We start from the raw sequence: 22,368 nt of genomic DNA, 5'->3' as shown, positions 1-22,368 counted from the left end.
GCAGGAGAAATGAACATCCGTGTAAGTGTGTTTTGAGCAGATAAAGCCGGACCGCTCCACAAAACCAGTTCTCCACCATTGGACGCATCAACAAAAGCCTCATTGTTGGCATTCATGCTCCCACTGGAGCACTGTCCCTCACGTTCCTCTAAGTCCCCTTATCAGCTGGTCTGACAATCCCTTGTTCCCAGACGGAGCAGGCACTGACTCACAAAGCGGCTGAGAGGGAACAACGTGGTGTCGGGAGGTGAAGGAGACAAGAGCCAAGGAGTAAATAAGTGACAGGCTCGGCCCTGATTCAAGTGTGACACTGAAAGAGCTGAATACAAAGGAGCACGATTGGGGAGCTTTTTTTCTGTGTTTGGTTTTGCTGCGAGGAGGCAAGCGACTGAGGATTATCCGAATTAACGCTGAACAGGATTTGCTCTCATGATTAACTCAAGGTAAATATGTATCAGTGTGTACCTGCATGAGCAGGTCAAAATAACCGCAGTGAAAACACTCATACCAGAGCAGCGGTTTTGTTTGTTCCAGACTCAATGGTGGAGTTGTTTGCAGAGCGGGTTTTGATAAAGAACAACAAGGAGCAGGACGAGCTGGACACCGAGCGAGAGATCGTGATGCGTCTGCAGAACCGGATCCTGATGCTGTTCTTCGCCTCGGCGTCATGTGAACGCTGCCGGCAGTTTGTTCCCAAACTCAAAGACTTCTTCAAACAGTTGACGGATGAATTCTACGTGGATCGCTCCGCACAGCTGGTCCTTCTGTACATAAGGTAATGACCATCACCTACAGCCAAGTCTGTGCAGTTCAATGGCAGATATTCTACTTCAGTTGCTGTGTACTTTTGTGGTTTTTGATCTGAAGCACAGTGACAGCGAGGAGTGAGATCAAAAAAGTAAAAGATGGTTCTGAGCCAGAGGGCAGTGCTCTGTAGCAGGCATCCATCGTCTGCACCCTGCCTGGATGTAGACAACGGGGAGAGAAAGATCCTCTTTCGACTGCCCTGCGACGCCCACTCCATTTCAGGCAGCCTCCATCTCATCATAGCTATGTTGCTTCGAGCCCTTTCCTCCTAAGGCCCAGGCTTCCTCCTACTGGTGACAGTCTGTTCTAGGACCCTCATCCTTTGAATGATTTTTACATTTTATCTGAAAAAAAAATACAATACTTTAAAAATACATCAGAAGACTGGACATCCAACTTCAGTGTCAGTGCAGCCAGAGTGCCCACGCATCACTTGAAGAAATCTGAACATGCATTCATCTGAATATGAGATGATGATAACTCAAAATCATCATGTACGGTTAACATTTCCATCTGGTTCCATTCTGTTCCCTCTCTCTGTGTCACGTCAGTTTGGACCTCTCTGAGGATCAACAGGAAAGCTTCCTCAAGGAGTTGCCCAGGAGGTGCCTGTTCTTAGCATACGAGGACCCCTACAGGAGGTGAGTGGGAGTAAACTCTGAGTGCACAACCTGCTGCTGGGATAATAGCAGTGTAAATACATCCATCTGCTGTGTGCTTGATGTGCGTGTCTGCAGGGAGCTGAAGGAGCTCTACCACGTCGAAGAGCTGCCCGCGGTGGTGGTCCTGCGTCCAGACTGCTCCATCCTCATCCCCAATGCCGTGGAGGAGATACTGCGTCTGGGCCCAGACTGCTACATCAACTGGCAGGAGGCAGCTGAGATCATCGACAGGAACTTCATGATCACGGACGACTTTCAGGAGAAGTCCATGCGCAGCTTTAGTGACCCAGTCAGGAGACTCAAGTACAAGGTGGAGGACGATAAGAAGAAGAGGAAGAAGTGCAGGTTATTGGGTGGAGGGGGAGAGACAGAGGAAGCTGGAGCTAAAGACGCAGGGTCGCCATGGTGACGCTGAGAGCACGATTGAGCAGAGGAGGTGTTTCATTTTCCCATTTGTTGCATCAGAAACTGACAATGATGTTGAGGGAGACCCTTGGTCTGACGTGAACTAAAAGGGTGGCCAATAAATGAAGTCCAGAAGGCGGGACTCTTCGAAATGTAGACTTAGTGGCGAGCAACAGAAATGATAATCACAGTGTGATCTGAATATATGAAAAGAAACCATTGTTTTTTTTTCAATAGATTTTGAGGAAAACATTTTTAACAAGAAACAACAGGTCATTTTATTTATTTATTTATTTTATCTTCAAGATAAAATAAAGATTAGGAGGCAAAGTGCCATTTGCTGATTAAGCAATGAAAACTAAATCCCTGAATAAAAATTACAATGAGAAAATTGATATCTTGATACTATAATATATCACATTGTGATGGTTGTATTTAAAAAAACAAAAAACGCAGAGAAATACTGAATAGGCGGTATGTAAAGCTCTTGCTGGCCAAAAAAATGACCCGACCCGGCCGGATGTGGCCCCCCAGCCTTAAGTTTGACATGTACTTTAAAGGTTAAAAAGATACACCAATTGATTTAGAAAGAGGTTTCCAGTCACCTACATGGAAGTCATGTCTATTTTGCTTCATAATCATAAACTCAACCGATCATGAATACAATTCACACAGAACATCTCTGAATGGCGTATGGAGGATTTTAAGTGCAACAACAAACACTCATGTAGTGACCCTACTGTATGAGGGGAATTTTTTCAAACATTTCGATTATTTTACTTGCGCCTTTTGTTGAATGAAAGAGTCATCTACCTTAGTATCTTAGAGTATTGAGTAGCGTTGTCAAGCTGTGAAAAAAACACATATTTATGTGCTATTAAATCTGTATCAACGCTCGAAAACAACCAAAGGCTTGAAGATACCTTCACTCCAGACTAGTAAACTCTGAAAACATGATGGTGAATCTATAGTACTGCCTTCCCCAAACCCTAGAAATGACCTCTGCTCTCTCTCGTCGGAAAGCTACCTGTGCAGCCAGGAACTCTGCAGAAGTCGTGCAGAGATTGGAGCGATCAGACCATCTCAATGCTCATCATGATACAGACTCCACACTGCGCCAACCTGACTGGTTTCTGAAGCCGCCATCCAGCACGGCGTGAGCTTCTTGAGAACACTTGATATCATGGTGATGTTCCACTGGATTCCAGATGTATGCTAATGTGGGCACCAGCGCGGGTCCAGACTTGAGGCTGAAGGGGGCAGAATGGAAGGCGGATAGAGGGTGAAAAGTCACATGTTTACATGGGTGAGTCTCATTGTTTGCAAATGGGACGGAATAACTGTAGCAATTGTGCGTCATCTATTAACCTCTGACCCCAGACCCGTGCACCAGCGACGATCTCATATCGAAGATGAAACCTTCAGCTGGTCCTTCTCTCTGTCTGCCACACGCAAATACACACGCCAGGCGCGCCACCGCGAATCAGAGCGCGCAACAAGCGGCGCGGAGGCTAGAGAGCGGGAGCGCGCGCGGAGAACAGCGAGCGCGGATGAAGGCGACGGCAGGCGCGGGAAACCTTCTCTCCTGCCAGTCTTTTTTTTTTAACCGCTAAAACTGGGCGCACCTTTTTTTTTTTTGGTGGATGAGAGGCGGACAAGATAGAAGGCCGATGCTGGTCCTGATGTGCAGCTGCGCCTCATCACGATTCCTCACGGACACGCGAGGCTGGACCGTCGACGCTCTCTCCGTCTGAACGGGAGGATGGACGTGAACAACGTCGACACTTTAGAGAGAGAAACGGCGAGGCTTCGCTGAGATGTAGACGTCGACGGAAGAGGAGAAGAACGCGGAGTCCGACTATTGTCATCGCGCTGCTGCATGTGCTGTCGCGCATTCTCTGCACGCGAGGGCCGACAGCCCGCATCCTCTCTGGGCATCGAACCCGTGGGAATTATGACGAGAGACATCGACAGGAAGGCGTGAGGTCCAGTGGCTGACCAGAGGAGGACGCCCGGCTGTGTTCGTGCTCCGCAGGTACCGTCGCCCACACCGCCACTCCCTGTTCAATACTTGCCATTTTTCATGCATCGTGAAACACGGAGGAAAGTGTAGGAGAGATGCGGGAGACGCAGTGAGCGAGGAGGAGGAGGAGGAGGAGGGAAGCGGGAGAATTGACGGTAAGATATGGATGTAGGCTATAGATGCGCCCCGCCCCGCTTCATCTTAGTTCCCCCTCTGTGTGTGTGTGTGTGTCTTTAAAGCACGTATACAACAAATGATGCTGGCGAGGTCCGTTTATTGAGGGAGGGGTCGGGACCAGAGAGGATGCTGTGGGGAGCATCCAACTGCCTGCTGCCATTAGGCAGGGTCAGTGGTAAAGGAGCGGTGTGAAATATTCATGTGGGCCTGAGTGAGAGGCGCGCAAGTGCTAATGACTCAGGTCGTCCCGTTACGATCGCACCCTCCCTTTGATCAACACCGGGCTTTGGTGGAGCTGAGGGTTTGCTGATTCACTACTGAAGCATCGGGAGGAGGGAGGAAAAAAAAAAAAAAAGATGGGCTGAGATGGAGAGTGGATGTCCGTTATCAATATTTCAGGGAGAGCTGGAGCGGACTGGGTCAGTGGAGGAGGCCGGGCGGCGACCCCGGGAATTGTAGCGAGACAAGGAAAAATAAGACGTAGAATTGGAAGGGAACGGTTGAAACGGTGGATTATTTTAGTTGTATTGAATTACAGCGCGACCATGCCCAGTTTCACGGACAGGGTTTGTAGGTGCACTCATGAGGAAGGGTTTACAGTTGGGCGAGCTGAAGATTGCATCAGTTTTTTTCCTTCACATCATTGGGTCCTCTTGGCTTCACCCATTATTTCCTGATGGGCAGACGGTTATGAGCCGTCTCGCGCTCAATACGCGGATGGCGCTTGCCAGTGTGTCACAGAGGTAGCAGAGGAGACATAAAAACAAATCGCAATCGACGGTTGCTTGTTGCAATGTTATTACATTGGGTTTTATAAGCACTGTTTGCAGACGGTGGGGAGATGTTCGCAAGTGTGGACCTCGTGGTTATGAATACATGTGCCAAACTCAAGGCCCAGGGGCCAAATATGGCCTTATAAGTCATTAACTGTGGCCCGCCAGAGTTTTGCTAGACTGACATTATACCATAAATCACCTTTGGTCTGGGTGTCACAGCTCCCTCATGATGTGACGCTATCACAAGATTTTGCTAATACCACAATATGTCTAGTGAGATTATTGATATATTGCAAGAAACTTCATTCCAGATACTAGATATCCTCTGTCTTGTAAGAACACTGAAACAACCTCAGCGGAAGTACAAAACATTGTCAGTCAATTTCACACAAATGGCAACCAAGTGACACAAAACAGGCGGAGCAAAGGCTGTTCTTTATACTCACAGACCTCTTTTGGATGCAGAGATTGGTCATAGTAATATACGAAGCAGTGCAGCTCAGTTTCAGCTCTGTGAAGAAGGGTGGAGCTCTTGAGCCTTTCGGGTCAACTGAGCTGTCAACAGCTAGACTATATATCACTTGGTTTGTGTGTCAGAGCAGCGCTTGACTGCGATCACACAACAACTGAGAGACCATCTACCAGGAGTTTGGTTTCATCTCAGGTATTAATATCATAAAATATTGACATTACAGACATGGGTGAGCCAAATGTTGATTAGCATGTGGCTAACCGCTCTGTTATCTTAGCACAGCTGATGCTAGGTTCGTGTAGTCATTTCGAAAGTCTAAAACTCTGCAGCAGCAGGCTTTTTGTGTGGGAGCGCTTTTTGAACGACTGTTTGTTTGTCGCTCCAATATCGATATTCGGCCCCCGCATATCGATAATGCAGGGCCAGACGAAATCTCGCAATGTATTGCTGTTTCGATATTTTGGCTGCTTTGGCAGGATGCTTAATTGAAGCAAAGTTTATGAACTTGAACCAAAACTAAGAAGTCGATGCAGCTTTCTTTGTGTCACGTTGAGGAGAAGAGCAGCATTATGCTAAATCTGGCGTCCAACTATCAAAATGGAGACAACGTCCGTTTAGACGTATTGAATGTTGGCTGTTTAGTCATAGTGAGGAGCAGAGTCATTTGTGGGTAACTTATTGTCGAGATCCAACTTCAGTTGATATGGTGATATATTGAGTCATATGTTAAAAGAGTGTTAGCCTTACTTAAGAAAATCATTTTTGGAGGCAATGTGCAGTAGTTGATCAAAGAAATGTGAAATAAAAAACGTGAAGGTGAACAATAAAAAAATGGCAATGACATGAGAAAAAACTGTTTTTATTTATTTATTTATTATTTATTTTTCAATAAATATAATATCATTTCTCAATTGACACTTTCTTTAAAGGAATAAAAACTATAATAAAATGCAACATTGTGAGCTGATATAAAAAAGAGAATTGGAGGGAACTTTTGGACGATAATTGCTTTCGTGTATCCCTGTAAAATTCTTATAAAGGTCCGTGATGCATTGAGCATCAAAATGAGTCATTTCCAGAATGTATTTTTTTTTAAATTGAAAGCTGAGTGTTTGTTCTTTTTCCGAGTGCTGCAGTACATGTTTCAGTGCTTGGTCTGCTTGGTCCACATAACTACCACCGATCATCTCCTGGTGTCAATGTCCTGTGAGCTGTGTAATTACACTAAATATTAGAATGTCACTGCGACAGATAGTTGATCCACTCAGCTGTCATCCTATTGATTTGAATATGGGGAAAGATCTGCTGTGTACTGTAATATAGATGAGAAGTGAATTACCGAAAATGACGGATGAAGCACTTTAGCTGCCTGGACTCCTCTGTGTATGTGTGTGTGTGAGAGAGAGACAGAGAGAGAGAGAGAGAGTTCGCTGCTGTCACACTGGTGCCATATCCATGAAGCACCGCGCCTTTCATGTTCCTGTCATGTGTGACATATATAGGAACAATAATAGAGAATAATCACGCGTGTGGTTTGTGGCGCATCATACAGTTATTGAAATGAAATGTTGCTTTAAATAGTGTGTAACTGGAATGTAAAAGGAAGCACTCAGAATCAAGGACTCAACAAAGAGCAATCTCAAGTGGAAGCCCTCCACTGTTGCTTGCAGGTTTCATCATCAGTTCAGGGATCATTTAACTCCTCTGTTCTCAGTTGTCGCTGCTTGATCTGACTCCATCTCAAGATGGAAGAGGGTCGTAAATCAAGTGTCAGTCCACCTCTGAGCCAGAAACCCATCTGCCCCGGGTTATTCATGGTTGCAAATATTTGAAACAATGGTGACATATATATACTTTTTTTTTTTAAATAACAAAGCGGCTTCTTGCCACAGAGAAAGCGTCTACACGTTTGGGTAGTATAATATAGGACTTTTATGATTGAGGCGTTGACTCAAACATGAGCTGGAGCAGGGAAGGGAACCAAGGCTCGAGCCCCTTCGGTGTAGGATTCTGCGCAAGTAGGTCGTCCCAGTCACATGACTTGACAAAAACAGTATCATCCGATCATCCATCCTCACTATAACATGTGCCACTGAGGCAAAATATCCAAGAACACTCGCGGCTGGGATTCTGTCCTACACATCCAACAGCGTCCACAGAAATCATTCAGCAGAAGCCTTTTATCTCTCCTCCTCTCTCATGCTACTTTAGGTAGAGTCACAATTGAATTACTGTAAATCCCAGACGATAAGCCACTACTTTTTTCTCGTGGTCAGAACCCTGCGGCTTATGCAGTGATGTGGTTAATATACGGATTTTTACAGGCTAAAGAGCATCATGCTACCAAACTATTGACCCTCATCACATCAAATCGATGAGATCACAGGCGTCTTATTTACCATAAAGTGCTCCAAATGCGCTGTTTTTGCCCGTGTGTCCACGGAGCCGATCTCCTGGAGGAGTGGGCAAGAGAAGCAGCAGCTGAGACCGGCTGTGGTGTTGGAACTTCGACTGCACTGAGGAAAACTGCACATTTTGAGCGCTTGAGTGTAAATGAAAGATGCGAGAAGTTCATGATTCAAGATCAGATCATTGTCGAGTTAGTTTCATGAGTCAGTCTCGATGCTGGACCCCGTTTTCAAAACTGACTTAGAAGTGATCCTCATGTATTTTTAACCATGGTGCACCACTGCACCTGCGATTTATAGACTGGTGCATCTTGTATATGAGCAAGATCTATATTCCATATTAAATTTACCGGGTGCAGATAATATGCTGGTGAGATCAATAGTCCGGAATTTACGGTAACCGGATGTATGTATCAATAAGAGATGCATCCTAAGCATCCAACATAAAGATGCAATTTTCACCTATATTTCTCTCAGACTTTATCACTCATTGAAACTTGCAGAACACATATGACCTTGCATGGTTGTTGCAGTTCTAACAGGGAAACAAATGTGACTTTTCAAGTGCAAACCTTTAGTTTGTTTCTGACAGTGAGGACTTTGAAATGAAAACAAAACAGTTTGTAAATTAAGTAGCAAAACAGTTCAAAAGTTTGCAAGTTTTGGCTCTTAAAATAATTTATAAGAAAACACCAGACGACCAGTGTGAAAATGAAACACAAGTTGCCTATTATTTTTGACGTGACTGAGTGAATATCAACGATATCTTGACAGCCGATGAGTAGAAGGGATCGGTTTCATTTCTGCCTCGCACACTATTCTCTCCACTCCTCATCTAATCTCCTAGTTATGGTCCTTCAGCTGCTAAACTCTTATACTCTAATACTTAATAACCTCAGGGTTTTTTTTAGCATCGCTTTGTTCGCACCCCTGTGAAGACTGTGGAAGCTCTTCACGTTACAAGTAAAATCCCCTGCTTAGACCTTGTTCACGTTTCACTGGCGATTCACAGATCACTTGGTTTCATCCCCGTCGCAGTGACCCGCCTGGAACCTCGACGTAAGATTTAAACATGAATAGAATGATGTGGTTTTAGCTTTTCATTCCGCCGTGTTTTAATTGGAATATAAAGTGCCTGTTTAAAAGCAGACCACGTTTAACCTACTTTAATATATGAGAACATAGGGGCGACAGACATTTTAAGTGGATTTTGAATTTTCACAAATTCAGATTTTTACATTTAAACAGTGTATTGCCAAACACGTAGTGGCTGAAAGCTAAGCCTCCATTTTAATTCCGCAGAGATCTAGAGGTAGTAAGTAAGTGGGGAAAAGTCCAGCTGTTTAGATTCAGTGAGAGTGCCCGAAATGTAAAAACACACAATGTGCCTTTATCTGAGTTTGTGCCTTCCCTGGGGAGCCGCTGCAGTTTGATAAATACTGTATGTGAAGGAATAAATCAATGTTTAATCCACTATCTGTCCTGAGAAGAGACTGTATCCATCAGATGAAAGAAAATGGAAAAGCCAAAGTTTCCAGGGGCTTTTTTCAGTCAACTGAGGGTGAAACTTGAACAATGGCGCTTCATTTTTCACCTCGGATCAGAGAACATCAAATTATTATTATTATTTTTCCTGTTCATCCTCCTTTAAATAAATGAACTATTGAATGGATGGGTTGTCTTGGATTGTTTTACTGCTGCGCTGGGACCTGTCTTCAAACCACAGTGGAAGAATAAAGACAATAATAACTAATAATAAATCTCTGACAATGAAATTAGCTGACATGTCTCCCAGCTATTTCAATGGGAGCTCTTAGGAGCTGGCAGGGCGCCACGCAGGTGCTAATGTTCGCCCTCGAGCTGCACGTCTTTGTTTTTTTCCGCCTGCAACATGAGAGTGATTGACGGAGGGCGACACCTCCGGTCCCTAGAGTCACGCGTGGACCAGACAAACACGCCGGCTGTAAAACCCTGTAAGTGGCTTTGACTGCGGCATGTAAGTCTGGCCCCCTGGGGTCTGTGGAGGTCAATGGTCTAAAGCAGGCGGGTTCCCACTGAGGGCGCTGCTGCGAATCCTGGCCAAGTCCTTAAATATGACGGACAGTGACAAGAATCGTCTCCGACACTGCAATATGAATTCCGGCCAAAGGGCTTTATTTGTGTTTTGCCGGGCCGTCACACTTCTAATGGCCACGTGTCGCCACTTCTTTTTGGCTGCTCTCCGTCCGTCACACACTTCCAAAACACACCCACTTTCTGCATTCGCTCCTCCATTAGGGGCGAAATGGCTGTTTTGCCACATTGTGCTTTATTGTCAGCTTGCCTCAGGCGCCGACAGACAAAAGAGGGGACGCGACGCTCTCGCTGTGTGGGCTTCCACAGCCAAGCCTTCCAATGGATGATGTTCAGGAGTGTGTTGGGAACGCGTTATTATATCACGTTAACGCACTTGCTTCATTTAACTTTACCACAGGGTAACACAGTTTCCAAAGGTCGATCACTTCTCTGCCACTCCAGACGAAAGCAGTGTGTTGAATTAACTAATGGCAGCCTTTGGATGCGGGAGTTTGGAGCAGAAGTCATGGCGGTATTTGAAAAAAAATGGAGCCAGACAAGTCCACCTCATAAACGCACACGTTCATGTAAAGGTCTTCAGAAAAATAGTCTCTTTTTAGACATGAACTCTCACATGGTCTAACGTTAAACAAAGTGGAAACATCGAAACAAAGCACGTCACCATGGTGGTGGACATGAACGTGACGCTTCTCAGCGTGTTTTTTTTCGCGTAAAAATCCTGAAACTAACTAATGACTAAAGTCCGTTGCTCGCAGGACTCAAGTTGCGCAGTCCAGCTGGACATATGAGAAGACGTGCCCCCTGAGGACAGCTGCAGAATGGAGAGAGATTTACTTTTAATGACTAAAAGCCAGCGTCACCAATTCAGTGAATGTCAAAACTATCCCCTCTGCTTCAGTGTTTCTCGATTGCTCCCATGTTTTTTTTTTGCTGAACCACACTGAAACACACAACAAGAAATCCTGGCTGAAACACTGAAATTTTCATTTTAAATCCTCTCTCTGTTGACGAAGCCAAATTCATTTGTAACCACTGCAAAAGCTTCTCTTAGTGATCACTGTAGTACTCCTCACCAAACACCAGAGGGAGCTTGCTGCAGACTACGCTTAATGCAGTCTCCGTGGAACGTGCTAGCATAAGAAGAGTGAACAAGGTGTCTGGAAATAGAGGTCTAAGATGGACGAAATGTTGCTCTCACTGGAGACTTTTGGACATTGTTGAGCAACAATAATCAACGCAAAGGCACACCGCATTATTATTATGAAGCTGCAGGTTTAATTCTTCATTTTGCGAATATATAAATAGTGCACCATTACAGTATATCAGCTTCCTGTGTTTAAAAAGAAAAACATGTTTTCAAGTTCAGAAAAAACAGCTGTAATTTTGGTATTCGGAGCTGTTCTGCGCCATTGTTTTTACTTTTTCATTAACGTGACGCGACAAAACACGACTCGCCTTCTTCATTATTCTTAACTATTGTGCTTGTAGCTGCATATCCCCAAAATAATCACGATTAATCTTGAAAGTTATGCGCAGTTAGGCACAGTTAAAAGGAGATTTTGATAGACAAAACATAAGCCATACATGCGTCTTGATTTACTTCACATGCTTTTCTTAAAAAGCAGAATCGTGGAAACGCTACAGTGTAAGTTATTCACCATTTAAACAGCCAGCAGTAGGCACTATATTAGTGTGTGCTCAAACACAATATCCAACACTGACTATTGGAAAATGAAAAAAAAAACAATGGACAGTTTTTCATTCTGCACTTTTCATTCACACTTCCCCCATTTTCCATACAATTACTTCTGGACAACGTATCACAATATCTGCTGCTTCTATCACCTCCTCCACTAATACCACTACTGCTATAATGTCCCTGCTGATACTACTGTACTACTACCAGTGTTGCAAAGGGGTGGAAAATATGTTGTAAATTTCAAGAAAGTGTCCAGTAAATTTCTATGGGAAATGAGAAATGTGAGAATATAGGTTAAGTCCCTGGCAATAGATAACATCCAGGCATCTGCTGCTCTCTATTACTTCACTCTATTACTACTTTTGATGCTACTATATCTTGTAGTCCTCTGACTACTACTACTAGGTCCACTCCTGCCGCTACTACTGCGCCTAGTTCGGCTACTATTAGTACAAAACCAACTGCAGCTACTAGCTTTTAAGCTAGCTACTGCTACTGTCCAACCGCCGCTGCTACGACTGCTACAAATACGACCTCTGCTATTACTACTGCGACCAATACTATTATCACAACTTCCGTCTGCTACTTCTTGTGTCGTGACAACAAAAAAAGTCCTTCAACTTTTGTAGTGCATTATGGGAGTTGCACTATGATGCTTTTTTTATATTTATATTTATATTTAAAATAAATGTTTAGGGCTGTTTATTATTGCACTACAGGCCAGATTTGGCCGACAAACTTGCACAATTCGGTGTCTTTGTTCTGTGTTCTACTCAATATGAGACGGGCGACACCTCACCAATGCACACACAAGAAATACAAGATAAGGTACGATTACAATTAACCTTTTTGGCTAGTCCCCGGGAGAGTTTCCACACGCATTAGTCGCGGAAGCAGCAGCTAACGTATATCCAACACTCTATGACACCGTAAGCAAATGTGTGTTGGTGCAGAGAAATGCATGCAAGCCTGTATTATGTATACCACTCCAGGCCAACACACACACTTTGGTTGCTGCTCCTCCAACTAGGCCGGTCGGTGGCCCCGGGCTGGATCCTGGTCCCTGGCAGTGAGTATGGTGCTGTGAAAGGGGCACTGGGTGTGTGGCTTTGTCAAGGCCCATCAGTGTCCCTGCTCTACTTACTCTGCATTAACACTCAAGGGTTAGTGTGCGGGGAGACAGAGGACGAACATGCTGCCACGAGCGCTCTGGATGATTCTGCTGTCTGCACAGGACTTGTTGTGTGTTATAAAACTCTTTTGAACACTGGCCGCTGTGCGCGAGTGTGTGATCGCTGGAGACCCGAGGCCTTTACTACACAGTTGTAGGTCGAGCAAATTTTCAAAGGGCAGAGGTCTCTGGGTCTGTCTCGCTCCGTCGCTCTCCCCGGGTTGCACCATTTTTATGAGCATGAAATGTCTTTTATTGGGCCGCGGAGCATTAAATGAACATTAATACTGTTTCATGTGTTCAGGGAAATCTCCCAGACGCGGTGTGTTAAAAACACTCTCTACACCATGTTCCTCTTGGCTTTGTGGGCTTCAAAATCGATTTGAAACTCTTGTAATTTGATGGCTGTTTGGCTTTCTCTTGTCCTTCATTGCTGTAAGATTTATAACCCTGAGCAGAAATGTTGGCTCTGCTCAGCAGTTGGCTCGGAACCACTGCTAGATGAGCGCTGTGGGATGTGAGCTTGATTCACCAGAAAACCATGTGGTACACAAAAAGGGGTTGCATAACAAATGAAAAAAAGTAGTAGTGATTTGTTTGTCCTGCCCCGTGGAAGCTAAGTGCGTGCTTATTTTGGCTCCTGGCTCAGTAATGAAAAGATCATTCATCATTCATAGCCGTGCTCTCAACGTATGGCTGCACAAAACGGTAACCGTGGTCACGATTGCATGTGGGGATTCAGCATCGCAGTCCTCAAAACAAAGACAGCGCTGAGGCTGCTTTTGACTGGGACCTGTCAATCATTGACAGTGTGATGCAAACATGCCGGTAGGCTCCCGTTTCAATGACCAGTGGCCGGGAGAACCGCGGCTCACCAGAGGACCAAACCCACCGGTGCATTCCGTGGAGCTGCTCTTTGTGTCTGCACTCTGTAATAACACATTTAATCCATGAGCCCTTGGTAACTCTGAAATACTTTTGTAAAAATAAAAATAAAAATAAAAATAAAAATAAAAATAAAAATAAAAATAAAAATAAAAATAAAAATAAAAATAAAAATAAATGCTGAGCCCTGTGACAACAGAAAGCACACCCAACCTAAGAAAGAGAGGAAACATCAAGGAACTGAAGAGAGGAATAACAATAAAACAATAAAATAAAACATTAAAACTGGAAGTGTGGAATGTATCCTGCACTCACCTGAAGATCTAAATCAAATAGGCATGAACTAAAACAAGTTAAAAAATAAGCAGCCAACAAGAGCAAACTCGAGTGACTGATTTGGCTTTTCTCAAAGTGATGTATAAATATACAGTGTTCCCTCGCTATATTGCGCTTCCCCGTCTGTGGCTTCAGTGTATCGCAGGTTTTTACAAAGCTGCCGACTCTCACTTGAGGCTTGCTGTGGACTGTAATGCCACACTTCCCCTCTCTCATGTATTAAATATACTCCTCAATGTCAGATGTTTCATAATAGAACACTACATGTAGCATTGAAAGAGCAACTGTAACATAATGATATGGACTGGAGCTCAGCATTGTGTTGGGTTTGGACTTCAGTTCTTGATCATAGTTTCTACTTTTAACACAAGAAGCTCAACACTTCAGATAGTTGATTCACTCTACTCAGCTTCTGATGGACATTGGAAGCTCCATGTGACTTCGCCTCCAGCCCTCCAGCCGCTGGAAATTGTGATGGTGCTGCAACTTGTTATTGCGATTTTATTTTCCTGTTTGACTTTTTTTACATGTGGTATTTTGTGTCTCTAATAATTATTGTAATTTTGCATTCTCTCATGACCTTAACTTATTCCTTAAACTTCCATATTTTCTCGCATATCAATTGCATTATTTCTTAAAAAAAAGTGTAATGACCATGGTATGACCCCAGCTGAGATAATTATTGTGCCACGACTGGTTTACATTTTTGAGTTGGTGTAAGCTTGGTGACATCATGGAGGCCTGTGAGTAAGTGTGTGTGTGTCACCCTGGTAAGCTCTTGTCTCTGTGTGCACGTTGGATGTTAGTAGGGGAGTTGACCTGAATCTGTCTGCCGTCATTACCCAACTCTAAGATGGAGAGGGAAGGCATGTCATAAGGAAAACACACACGCAGCCCCACATGTGGACACAGCAGCACACACACACAGCGGTGATCTGAGCGTCAAAATTCGCTCTTTGACCTTCACTATTTGACCTTCACCAATAAAAACCTTTGCTAAATCTCCGGCCTGTGGTGACCTCCACCAAGCACACACACACACACACACACACACACAAGCAAACATGGGAGTCAGGTCTAATGCAGGCTCAATTACTGACTCCTTTCTGGGGGCCAACTATTCCAGTCCAATTTTACAGGTTCCGATGCTGCTGTCTGCCTGTGTTGATGCAGCAGAACATGGGCCTCTGGTCACCTGCGCAGCCCCGTGTGCTGTTTAACCTCATTAATGCTGCTGTGGGAAGGGATCTTCTCTGCAACATTATTTATTTAGGATTACTGAAAAGTAGCCTAAGATAAGCCCAGCCCTCTCGCCACATGTGAGTGTGTGTGCGCTGTAGTTTAGGAGGCGAAGCTTTAGACTTTTTATGGGTCAGTGATCAGTTTTGCTGTCGGCTAATGAAGGTCTTAAGCGCATACTCTCACACACACACACACACGCTTCCATTGTGAATCCCACACAAAGGCAGCAACCCTGTGTGTGCCCAGTCTGCCTTGCTCTCTCCTCCCTCCATCACCATGGTAACAGGAGATAGAGCGACTTTTGGCTGCACTGATTGCTCAGTTATTTTCCCTGTTCCTCGTCTGTTATTTGCCGTCCTGTCCTACCTGCTGCAATTGTCATAAAAGAAAGGGATCACACTGTCGAAAACAGAGCCATCACCCATTTTAGAAAGGCCTGTGCTGCACTGCTTTTCTGTGACAGCGGCAGCGTGTTTCTGTCGGTCGGTGGCGACTTGTGCTTGTGCTCTCATAAAGTTATGAAGCTCTGTGATGTGTTTACGCCGTCAGTGGCGATGTGACCACAGAACCGATGAGAACATTTCACCTCTTCTACTCCTTCAAGTCTCCTCCACCTCCACCTATCTTGACCTCCTGAGTCGCACCTGTCTTCTCCATGTCCTCCGCTATCACACCCGTGAACCTCATTGATTGACTCAGCTCTCCCCCTCCTATGTCATCATTTTGTCATTGTTACACACACACACACACACACACACATCCTCAGGTGCAAAGATATTCTCTAAACCCCTCCATGTCTCCTGCAGGCTCCTCTAACTGCGGCTGGAAGCGTGTCTTCCTAACTCTTCTTGCCCGGGATGGCGGCGTCACAGTGGTTACTGGGGGTGGTCCTCCTCACTTTGACTCACGTCTCTCCATCCAGCCAAGGTGAGCCACTTACCTTACCACCATAAACCCATTCTACGGAAGAGGATTAGGGCCAGTGAAGAAAAAAAAAGGCTGAATTCTGACTTTAAAGTCTGACTCTAATCTCAGAATTCTGACTTTTTTCTTGGAATTCTGACTTTTTTCTGTGAATTCTGACTTTAATCTCAAAATTGTCACTTTAAAGTGAGAATTCTGACTTCTGAGATAAAGTCAGAATTCTGACTTTAAATTGAGACTCTCAGAAGTCAGAATTCTGAGAAAAAAAGTCAGAATTCTCACTTTGAAGTCAGAATTCTGAGAAAAAAAAGTCAGAATTCTGAGATTAAAGTCAGAATTCTGACTCTTCACTGGCCCTAATCCTCTTCAGTACCGTTCTCAGTCATACAATAGGAATCAATATTCCAGACACAATATAGTGAATTCGATGAACATTCCCCTCTCTCTTTCTTCACCACCATCCTAAAAATCTGAATAAAACTAATGCAAATAAAACTTCATTTTTATCGGTTTCTTCACAGCTGTGGAGCACAACTTATTTCTGACTGGCTGTCTTGTCTCCAATAAAACCCTCGAGTAGCATTGAAGCCCAGTTCATGACTGCAGGTTTTACCATGTTGTAGCCAAGGAAAACTTTCAACTCCAATTTCAGCCTTCAACCTTCAAATTGTATTTCTCCATCTGCACTAAAGGTAAATGAAGAGCAGCTTGATGAAGAGCAGGAAGCTTCGGAATAAAGTAGTTTTATTGAAAGTGTACTGTGTTCAGTCGGCCAAAATGCTGTGCACTTATGTGACCTACATTCGGATGATCGATATGTTTAATGGGATTTCAAAGTGGGTTTTTTCTACAGTGACTGTAGCGGCCACTTAAGAAAGAATCGGTCGTTCAGCACCATGGACAGTTACTGCACTCCCGCAGCATCCTGATCACACTGAAGTGCTTCCTTTTAATGTGGTTTAATCCAAATACAGCAAAGGCCTTTTTCTAAGTACGTGATACTCAAGCTGATGCGAACAGTCAGATTAAGTCAATGGTAATTGGATTTCTTCCCATAACCCAGGTTTAGACGGATTAATGTGGCAGTCAGGTGAGTTTACTGACTAAGCGTTTGCGACGGTGTGTGACGCTCAAGCGCGCGCAGAAGAACAAAATTTATTTGGCTACTGAATTATTATTTTATACAGCGCTGCCCTGCTTCTCCGCGTGGGAAGTGTCAGGACTGTTCAAGCACCGTGACACAGAAAATGAAACCGCGCTTCAAATTTCACTCCTCAACACGCGTCTTCCTGATCTTTCATTGAGATTTCCTGATGTTTTGGGTGATGATCTGCATCAAGGTTTTTCAAGGAGTAGGGCAAATCTTGTGCACTTTCTGGGGAGGCTCATCATCTTTTATTCAATAGCGTTTCGAACTCGAAAAGTGCTCAGTGAAAATGCTTCCTTTTCAGCAGTATTGTATCCATGACTATTAAAAAAGGTTTTACAAGATGCTAGGGAAAACATCTGTGTTTTTATTGCTTGAATTGCTTCCTTGCACAATGAAAATGTAAATATGAGTCAATGCTAATTAATAAAAAGGAATAAATATGTAAAACCAGGCAAGAATTTAGGAGCTACCAAAGACTTACAGAATCAATACGCTATTACAGAGTGCAATCACAAAGTCCAACTCAATAGAAACAATTACAGAATACAGGACTGTAAAACAGTCCTCTTTATTTCCCCCCAGCATGTTGTGCTAGCCTGACCATTTAGCTTGTGAATTTGTCAACCAATATATATTTTTTTATATTCACCTCCTGCATCTGCGACGCACCATCTTCATACAAGGGGCAGGTCATACATCATTGATTGACAGGTCTCAGTCAGACACCACAGTGCTGTTTTGTTATGTTTATGATGAAACAGTGAACTTGCCCTCATGCACATTGGACATGCAAGAGTAGGTTTGAAAATAACTTGTGCTGTTCCCAAGTATAGTGAGTGTTAGGTGTAAGAGTGGTCAAGCGATACATTCTCACAGCTAAGGCATCAAACAGTGAACTCTAGTGTCCAATGTGGCCTCCAAAGTCAGCCTTTTATGCCGCTTGTCGATAAATAGGTTTCAACCTTTATTGGTTACTTGGTATTTGCAGCACTCTATATGTGTGTGTGACAGTTTGAGGTGCCTTATATACCATGTGACACGAGCAAACACTCAGTGAAAGGAGTGTGTCTTTCTTTCACATGATGACGTGCAGGAAATGCCGCAGGAGGCGGAACGACATTTAAGACTGACTGTAGTCCACCTGAGAATGTTGTAAGAGGAATGGTATGAGCTCACCACCACCAGAGTGACAGAGCCTATAAGAAACCTCCTGGATCCCGGAAGTATGTTCCTTGTCCAATGATGAAAAAGAAAGAAGACACTTAACCTCCTGGGAGAAGGTGCTGAACCAGTTGAATGACTCTGGATGGGTAGAACCCCATCTTCATTTGGATTATGATTTGTCAGAGCACAGTTTAAAGATTCCTTAAAGTCTCCTGCGCGATGTTTCTTTGCCTGGGAAATTCATGCCCTCATTGGTTTTCAGTGAAGACTGAAGTGGGAAATAGATTTCTGAAATGGAAGTGGTTTTGGAGCACAGCTCGTGTTCTAGCTAGTTTGTTGCAATGACATCCAGGTATGCACCAGGATTCTAAAAGTCTTTTCTATTTCTTTGTCTCCTTCTGCCCCCGTCACTGTGACCACAGCCATGTCCCGGGCGACCATGCCGTTTGGGCTGTTGCGCCGAGAGCTGGCGTGCGAAGGCTACCCCATCGAACTGCGCTGCCCTGGAAGTGACGTAGTCATGGTGGAAACAGCCAACTACGGACGCACCGACGACAAGATTTGTGATGCGGATCCCTTCCAGATGGAAAACACACAGTGTTACCTTCCCGACGCCCTCAAGATAATGGCCCAGAGGTGCGTGTCCCGAACACGGCCGTGTTTTAACTAAATGATCGGCTCGCTGAGTGCTTCCTTTTAGTGCGGTTGTTTGTGTGTTGTTGGACATGGCTCATGTATGATTAATGCTTGTTGAACGGTTGGCGAGAGTGGTGTCCTCCACTGCCTGTCCTGTGCGAGGGTGTACGTGCGTGTGCAGCATCGACGTTCCTGGCTACGCCATTATACGTGTGCTCAGCAGTGCTTTCCTAGAAGAGCTGATCAATATTCAGAGCAAGGGGGAGCAGACAAATGGAGTGCCCTTTGCTTCCCCTTCCCTGACTCTTAATCACTCTCCTCTCTTCTTCCTCGTGTCACTGCATCATCCCTTTCTCCACCCATCAACTCTCCACTCTGCTCGACAGGTGTAACAACAGGACTCAGTGCGTGGTGGTTGCAGGGGTGGATGTCTTCCCAGACCCCTGTCCGGGAACATACAAGTACCTGGAGATCCAGTATGAATGTGTCCCCTACAGTAAGTATGCCAACCTGTCAGTTCCAACCGCAGCCGCACACAGTCAGCACGCGTCATTCTTGCTGCACAGACCGTCTGAAATATGAATATGAACTATTATCAGGTGTTAAAGCAGATACTGACAACCACCTGTTGAGGTGAAGGGAAAGAATGTTGGAGTGGGCTCAGTCTCAATCCTGGAAACCTCACAAATACTTGTGGCATTATCTCCAAGTACACATATTATACTTATACTTAGTCTTGAGCCATAAATACATTTGTTTCTTGATCTCAAAAGGTGCGGCTTGAGTTACATGTCTTCATCCTCAAACATATGTTTCACTTCCAGTTTGCTTTTTTTTTCCAACTCAACTATAGCAAACCCTTTATTCAGACATTCCCTTCCAAGAAATACTTGTTTTGCATCACATAAAAATGCCCTTAATTATACATGGTATATTAAATATGAGACATAATGTAGTCTAAAGGCAATTACATTTCCAAGACCGCTCTTTTGAGGGGCTTTGAAGCCAGATACTGAAGGACAGTCGAAAAGTACTCTTAAATTCAACATAGATTTTGTTACTGAACTAGTAGAAAACAAGGAGAATATAGGAAAAGTGTGATCACACAGTGATATGATATGCTTAAACTATCCTACTGGACTACGTATTTGTTACATTTTGTATGTATTTTATGTAAAGAGTCTCAATATGAATCCTACATTTTCGAAGGTCTGTTTTTAAGTTCTTAATATATTTATAATATTGGTCAAAACATGTAACCAAAGTATTTTCCTTTTCATATCCTCCTACCTTCTATCTATCTTCGGGGACAAAAAATACAGTTGAAATGACCATTAATCTTTACGATTCAATTCCAAATGGATCATGAAAAAAGCCCTGACGTCAGGAAGGCCACGAGAATGGAAACAAGCGGCCACCTTTGCTACCGGAGCAACACTTTGGCCACATGGGGTTTAAGGCTTTGCGAGTCATCTGGTGATGTCACTGACAGGTACAGGTAGTAGCCAGAACAACTGAGCTTATGAGCGACGGTCAAAGCAAAAGACAGAAGAAAATGTTTAATTTTGGAAGAGAATATTATAAATCAAAGAGTTCAATATCAAAATAAAAGTAGTTGTCCATGTTGTTAAATGTATGCATGTTATTTGATTAGATATTGTTGAATTTTATGTTCATTTTCAAGATTCTCAACATAGATTATGCATATTGGAGGATCTTTTTAAGCGGTGGATATGTAGGTCACGCAACAATGAGTAACTTTACTTTACTTTTACTTTATCACTAGGTATTTTATGTATGTATTTTGTGGGAGAAGAAAGGCAGTTCAGTTCAAATTTGCATTATTCTTTAAAGAATCTAGTTTATTTTAACATATCGATATAATTTGCACTATTTTTTGGGGAAAAGACTCATAATATACAATTTTATATATAGCATTCAAATACCATTCAGCTGCTTTTGATGTCCAGTGCTGACTTCATGAAAGTCATGGTTTTAATGTTAAATACTGTATTTTCATTTCCGGAAAAAAACCTTTGGTACATGCATTGTGTCATGCACAACACTCCAATGACCTGCTCCTATGTGCTGAAGGCTGCTTGTCTTTGTTCTAAACTGTCTGTTCTGTTCATATGTGGGAGATTGATGTCACACAATACACTTGGTATGAATTTTGGATTTGTTGTTGATGCTGTTGTTTGCAATAGGATCAGCGATTGTGTTGACATCCAAGAGAGTTTTCTCGAATAAACATTTGCATGCACAGATAAACACACATGTACTACCTTACTTTAATGCTAGCGTGTGCTCACGCCATCTTTATTCATGAGCTCCACTAGTGGAGTGACACCTGTCCCTCTGGCGAACGGATGTAGAGAGCCCCATGTTTTCCTTCTCAGGGAGCTTTTATACGTCTTTGTGTGACAGTAAACGCCAGGAAATGAAAAGAGGACAGGAGCGAATTGACACTTGCATACTGTGAGAGTTGTCGTGTGAGTGTGTGTTTGTATGGGAATGTACATACACACATGCCCTCTTTTGCAGATTCACACCATGGGATTGCTCTCTTTTCTCCACAGGAGCCTGATTTAAAGGATGGAGAGATGGGAGGCAGGGTGAAGGAGGGGGGGATGATTGATGAAGGGGGGAGGCCAGGGGGGCGCCACTTGTTGTACATTGTGTTATTTACGGGTGACTTTAAGTACTTGTGGTGAGAGTGAGTTCCAAAGTCTTTATCTGTGCAATTTCTTCCTTTCTATTCTTTTCTATCATTTTCTTCTGGTGATTTTTCTTTCTCACGCTCTCCCTATTTCTGTCTTTCTCTCTCCTTGTCTCTTTCTCTTGCTCGCATTCTTGCTTCTCTTTGCTTCCCTTCTTTCACCCTCTGATTTCTCGTTCTTTCTCTCCCTCTTTTTTTTCCTATGCCTGAGTAGAAGTGGACCAAAAAGGTAAAGACAACACATTGTAGCATCTTGATCTCTCTCTCTATCCCGACCCCCACACTCTCTCTCTCTCTCTCTCCTCCTTTCTCCTTCCATCGCTCTCTTCCTCTACCCTAGGACGTTGTTTCGTACTCATGCTGGATGTTGCCCCCCGCCCCCCACACTTTTATTCCAACCTTTTTTTCCATGTTTTATCCATCTTGTCGTGCAAAAAAACATGTTCTTTTGTCCGGTTTTATCCAGGTTCTGTAGCTAGACTCTATGTATCACAAGTGGTTTCGTTTACCGTCTCACATTTATTATTTTTTTTCCCTCCGACACAAGCATAAACAAACACACAATCTTCTCACACACACACACACCACTTCTATCTTTGTTACCTTCCTTCCTCCCCTTCTTCATATCTTGACACT

The 22,368-nt window shown here is 43.8% G+C and overlaps 2 protein-coding genes across 7 annotated transcripts in view; both read left to right on the top strand.

Moving 5' to 3' along the window:
- The first annotated feature begins 201 nt into the window (after positions 1-201).
- LOC128753463 (nucleoredoxin-like protein 1) lies at positions 202-3,245 on the top strand. 3 transcript variants are annotated; one of them, XM_053855192.1, is made up of 4 exons: positions 202-443; positions 559-775; positions 1,359-1,448; positions 1,545-3,245. In XM_053855192.1, exons 2-4 carry the CDS (start codon positions 621-623, stop codon positions 1,876-1,878), a joined length of 579 nt encoding a protein of 192 aa, XP_053711167.1. In that variant the 5' UTR covers positions 202-443; positions 559-620; the 3' UTR covers positions 1,879-3,245. The 3 variants fall into 3 exon arrangements, with proteins under 3 accessions (XP_053711167.1, XP_053711165.1, XP_053711166.1); XM_053855190.1 differs by having other exon boundaries at positions 535-775; XM_053855191.1 differs by having other exon boundaries at positions 517-775.
- Positions 3,246-3,428: 183 nt separating this feature from the next.
- The window catches only part of LOC128753461 (adhesion G protein-coupled receptor L1-like), a 35,619-nt gene continuing 16,679 nt past the window's right edge, over positions 3,429-22,368 (top strand). The window contains exons 1-5 of one of the 4 annotated variants that reach the window (XM_053855186.1): positions 3,430-3,909; positions 15,946-16,066; positions 18,800-19,013; positions 19,400-19,509; positions 21,947-21,961. In XM_053855186.1, the coding sequence (XP_053711161.1) occupies positions 15,997-16,066; positions 18,800-19,013; positions 19,400-19,509; positions 21,947-21,961 (409 nt within the window). In that variant the 5' untranslated portion in view covers positions 3,430-3,909; positions 15,946-15,996. The other 3 variants (XM_053855189.1, XM_053855187.1, XM_053855188.1) reach the window with 3 other exon arrangements.

Source organism: Synchiropus splendidus, chromosome 2 (genome assembly GCF_027744825.2).
Source record: "Synchiropus splendidus isolate RoL2022-P1 chromosome 2, RoL_Sspl_1.0, whole genome shotgun sequence".
Classification (NCBI taxonomy): Eukaryota; Metazoa; Chordata; class Actinopteri; order Syngnathiformes; family Callionymidae; genus Synchiropus; species Synchiropus splendidus.
This window is presented reverse-complemented; position numbering and strand designations above follow the sequence as displayed.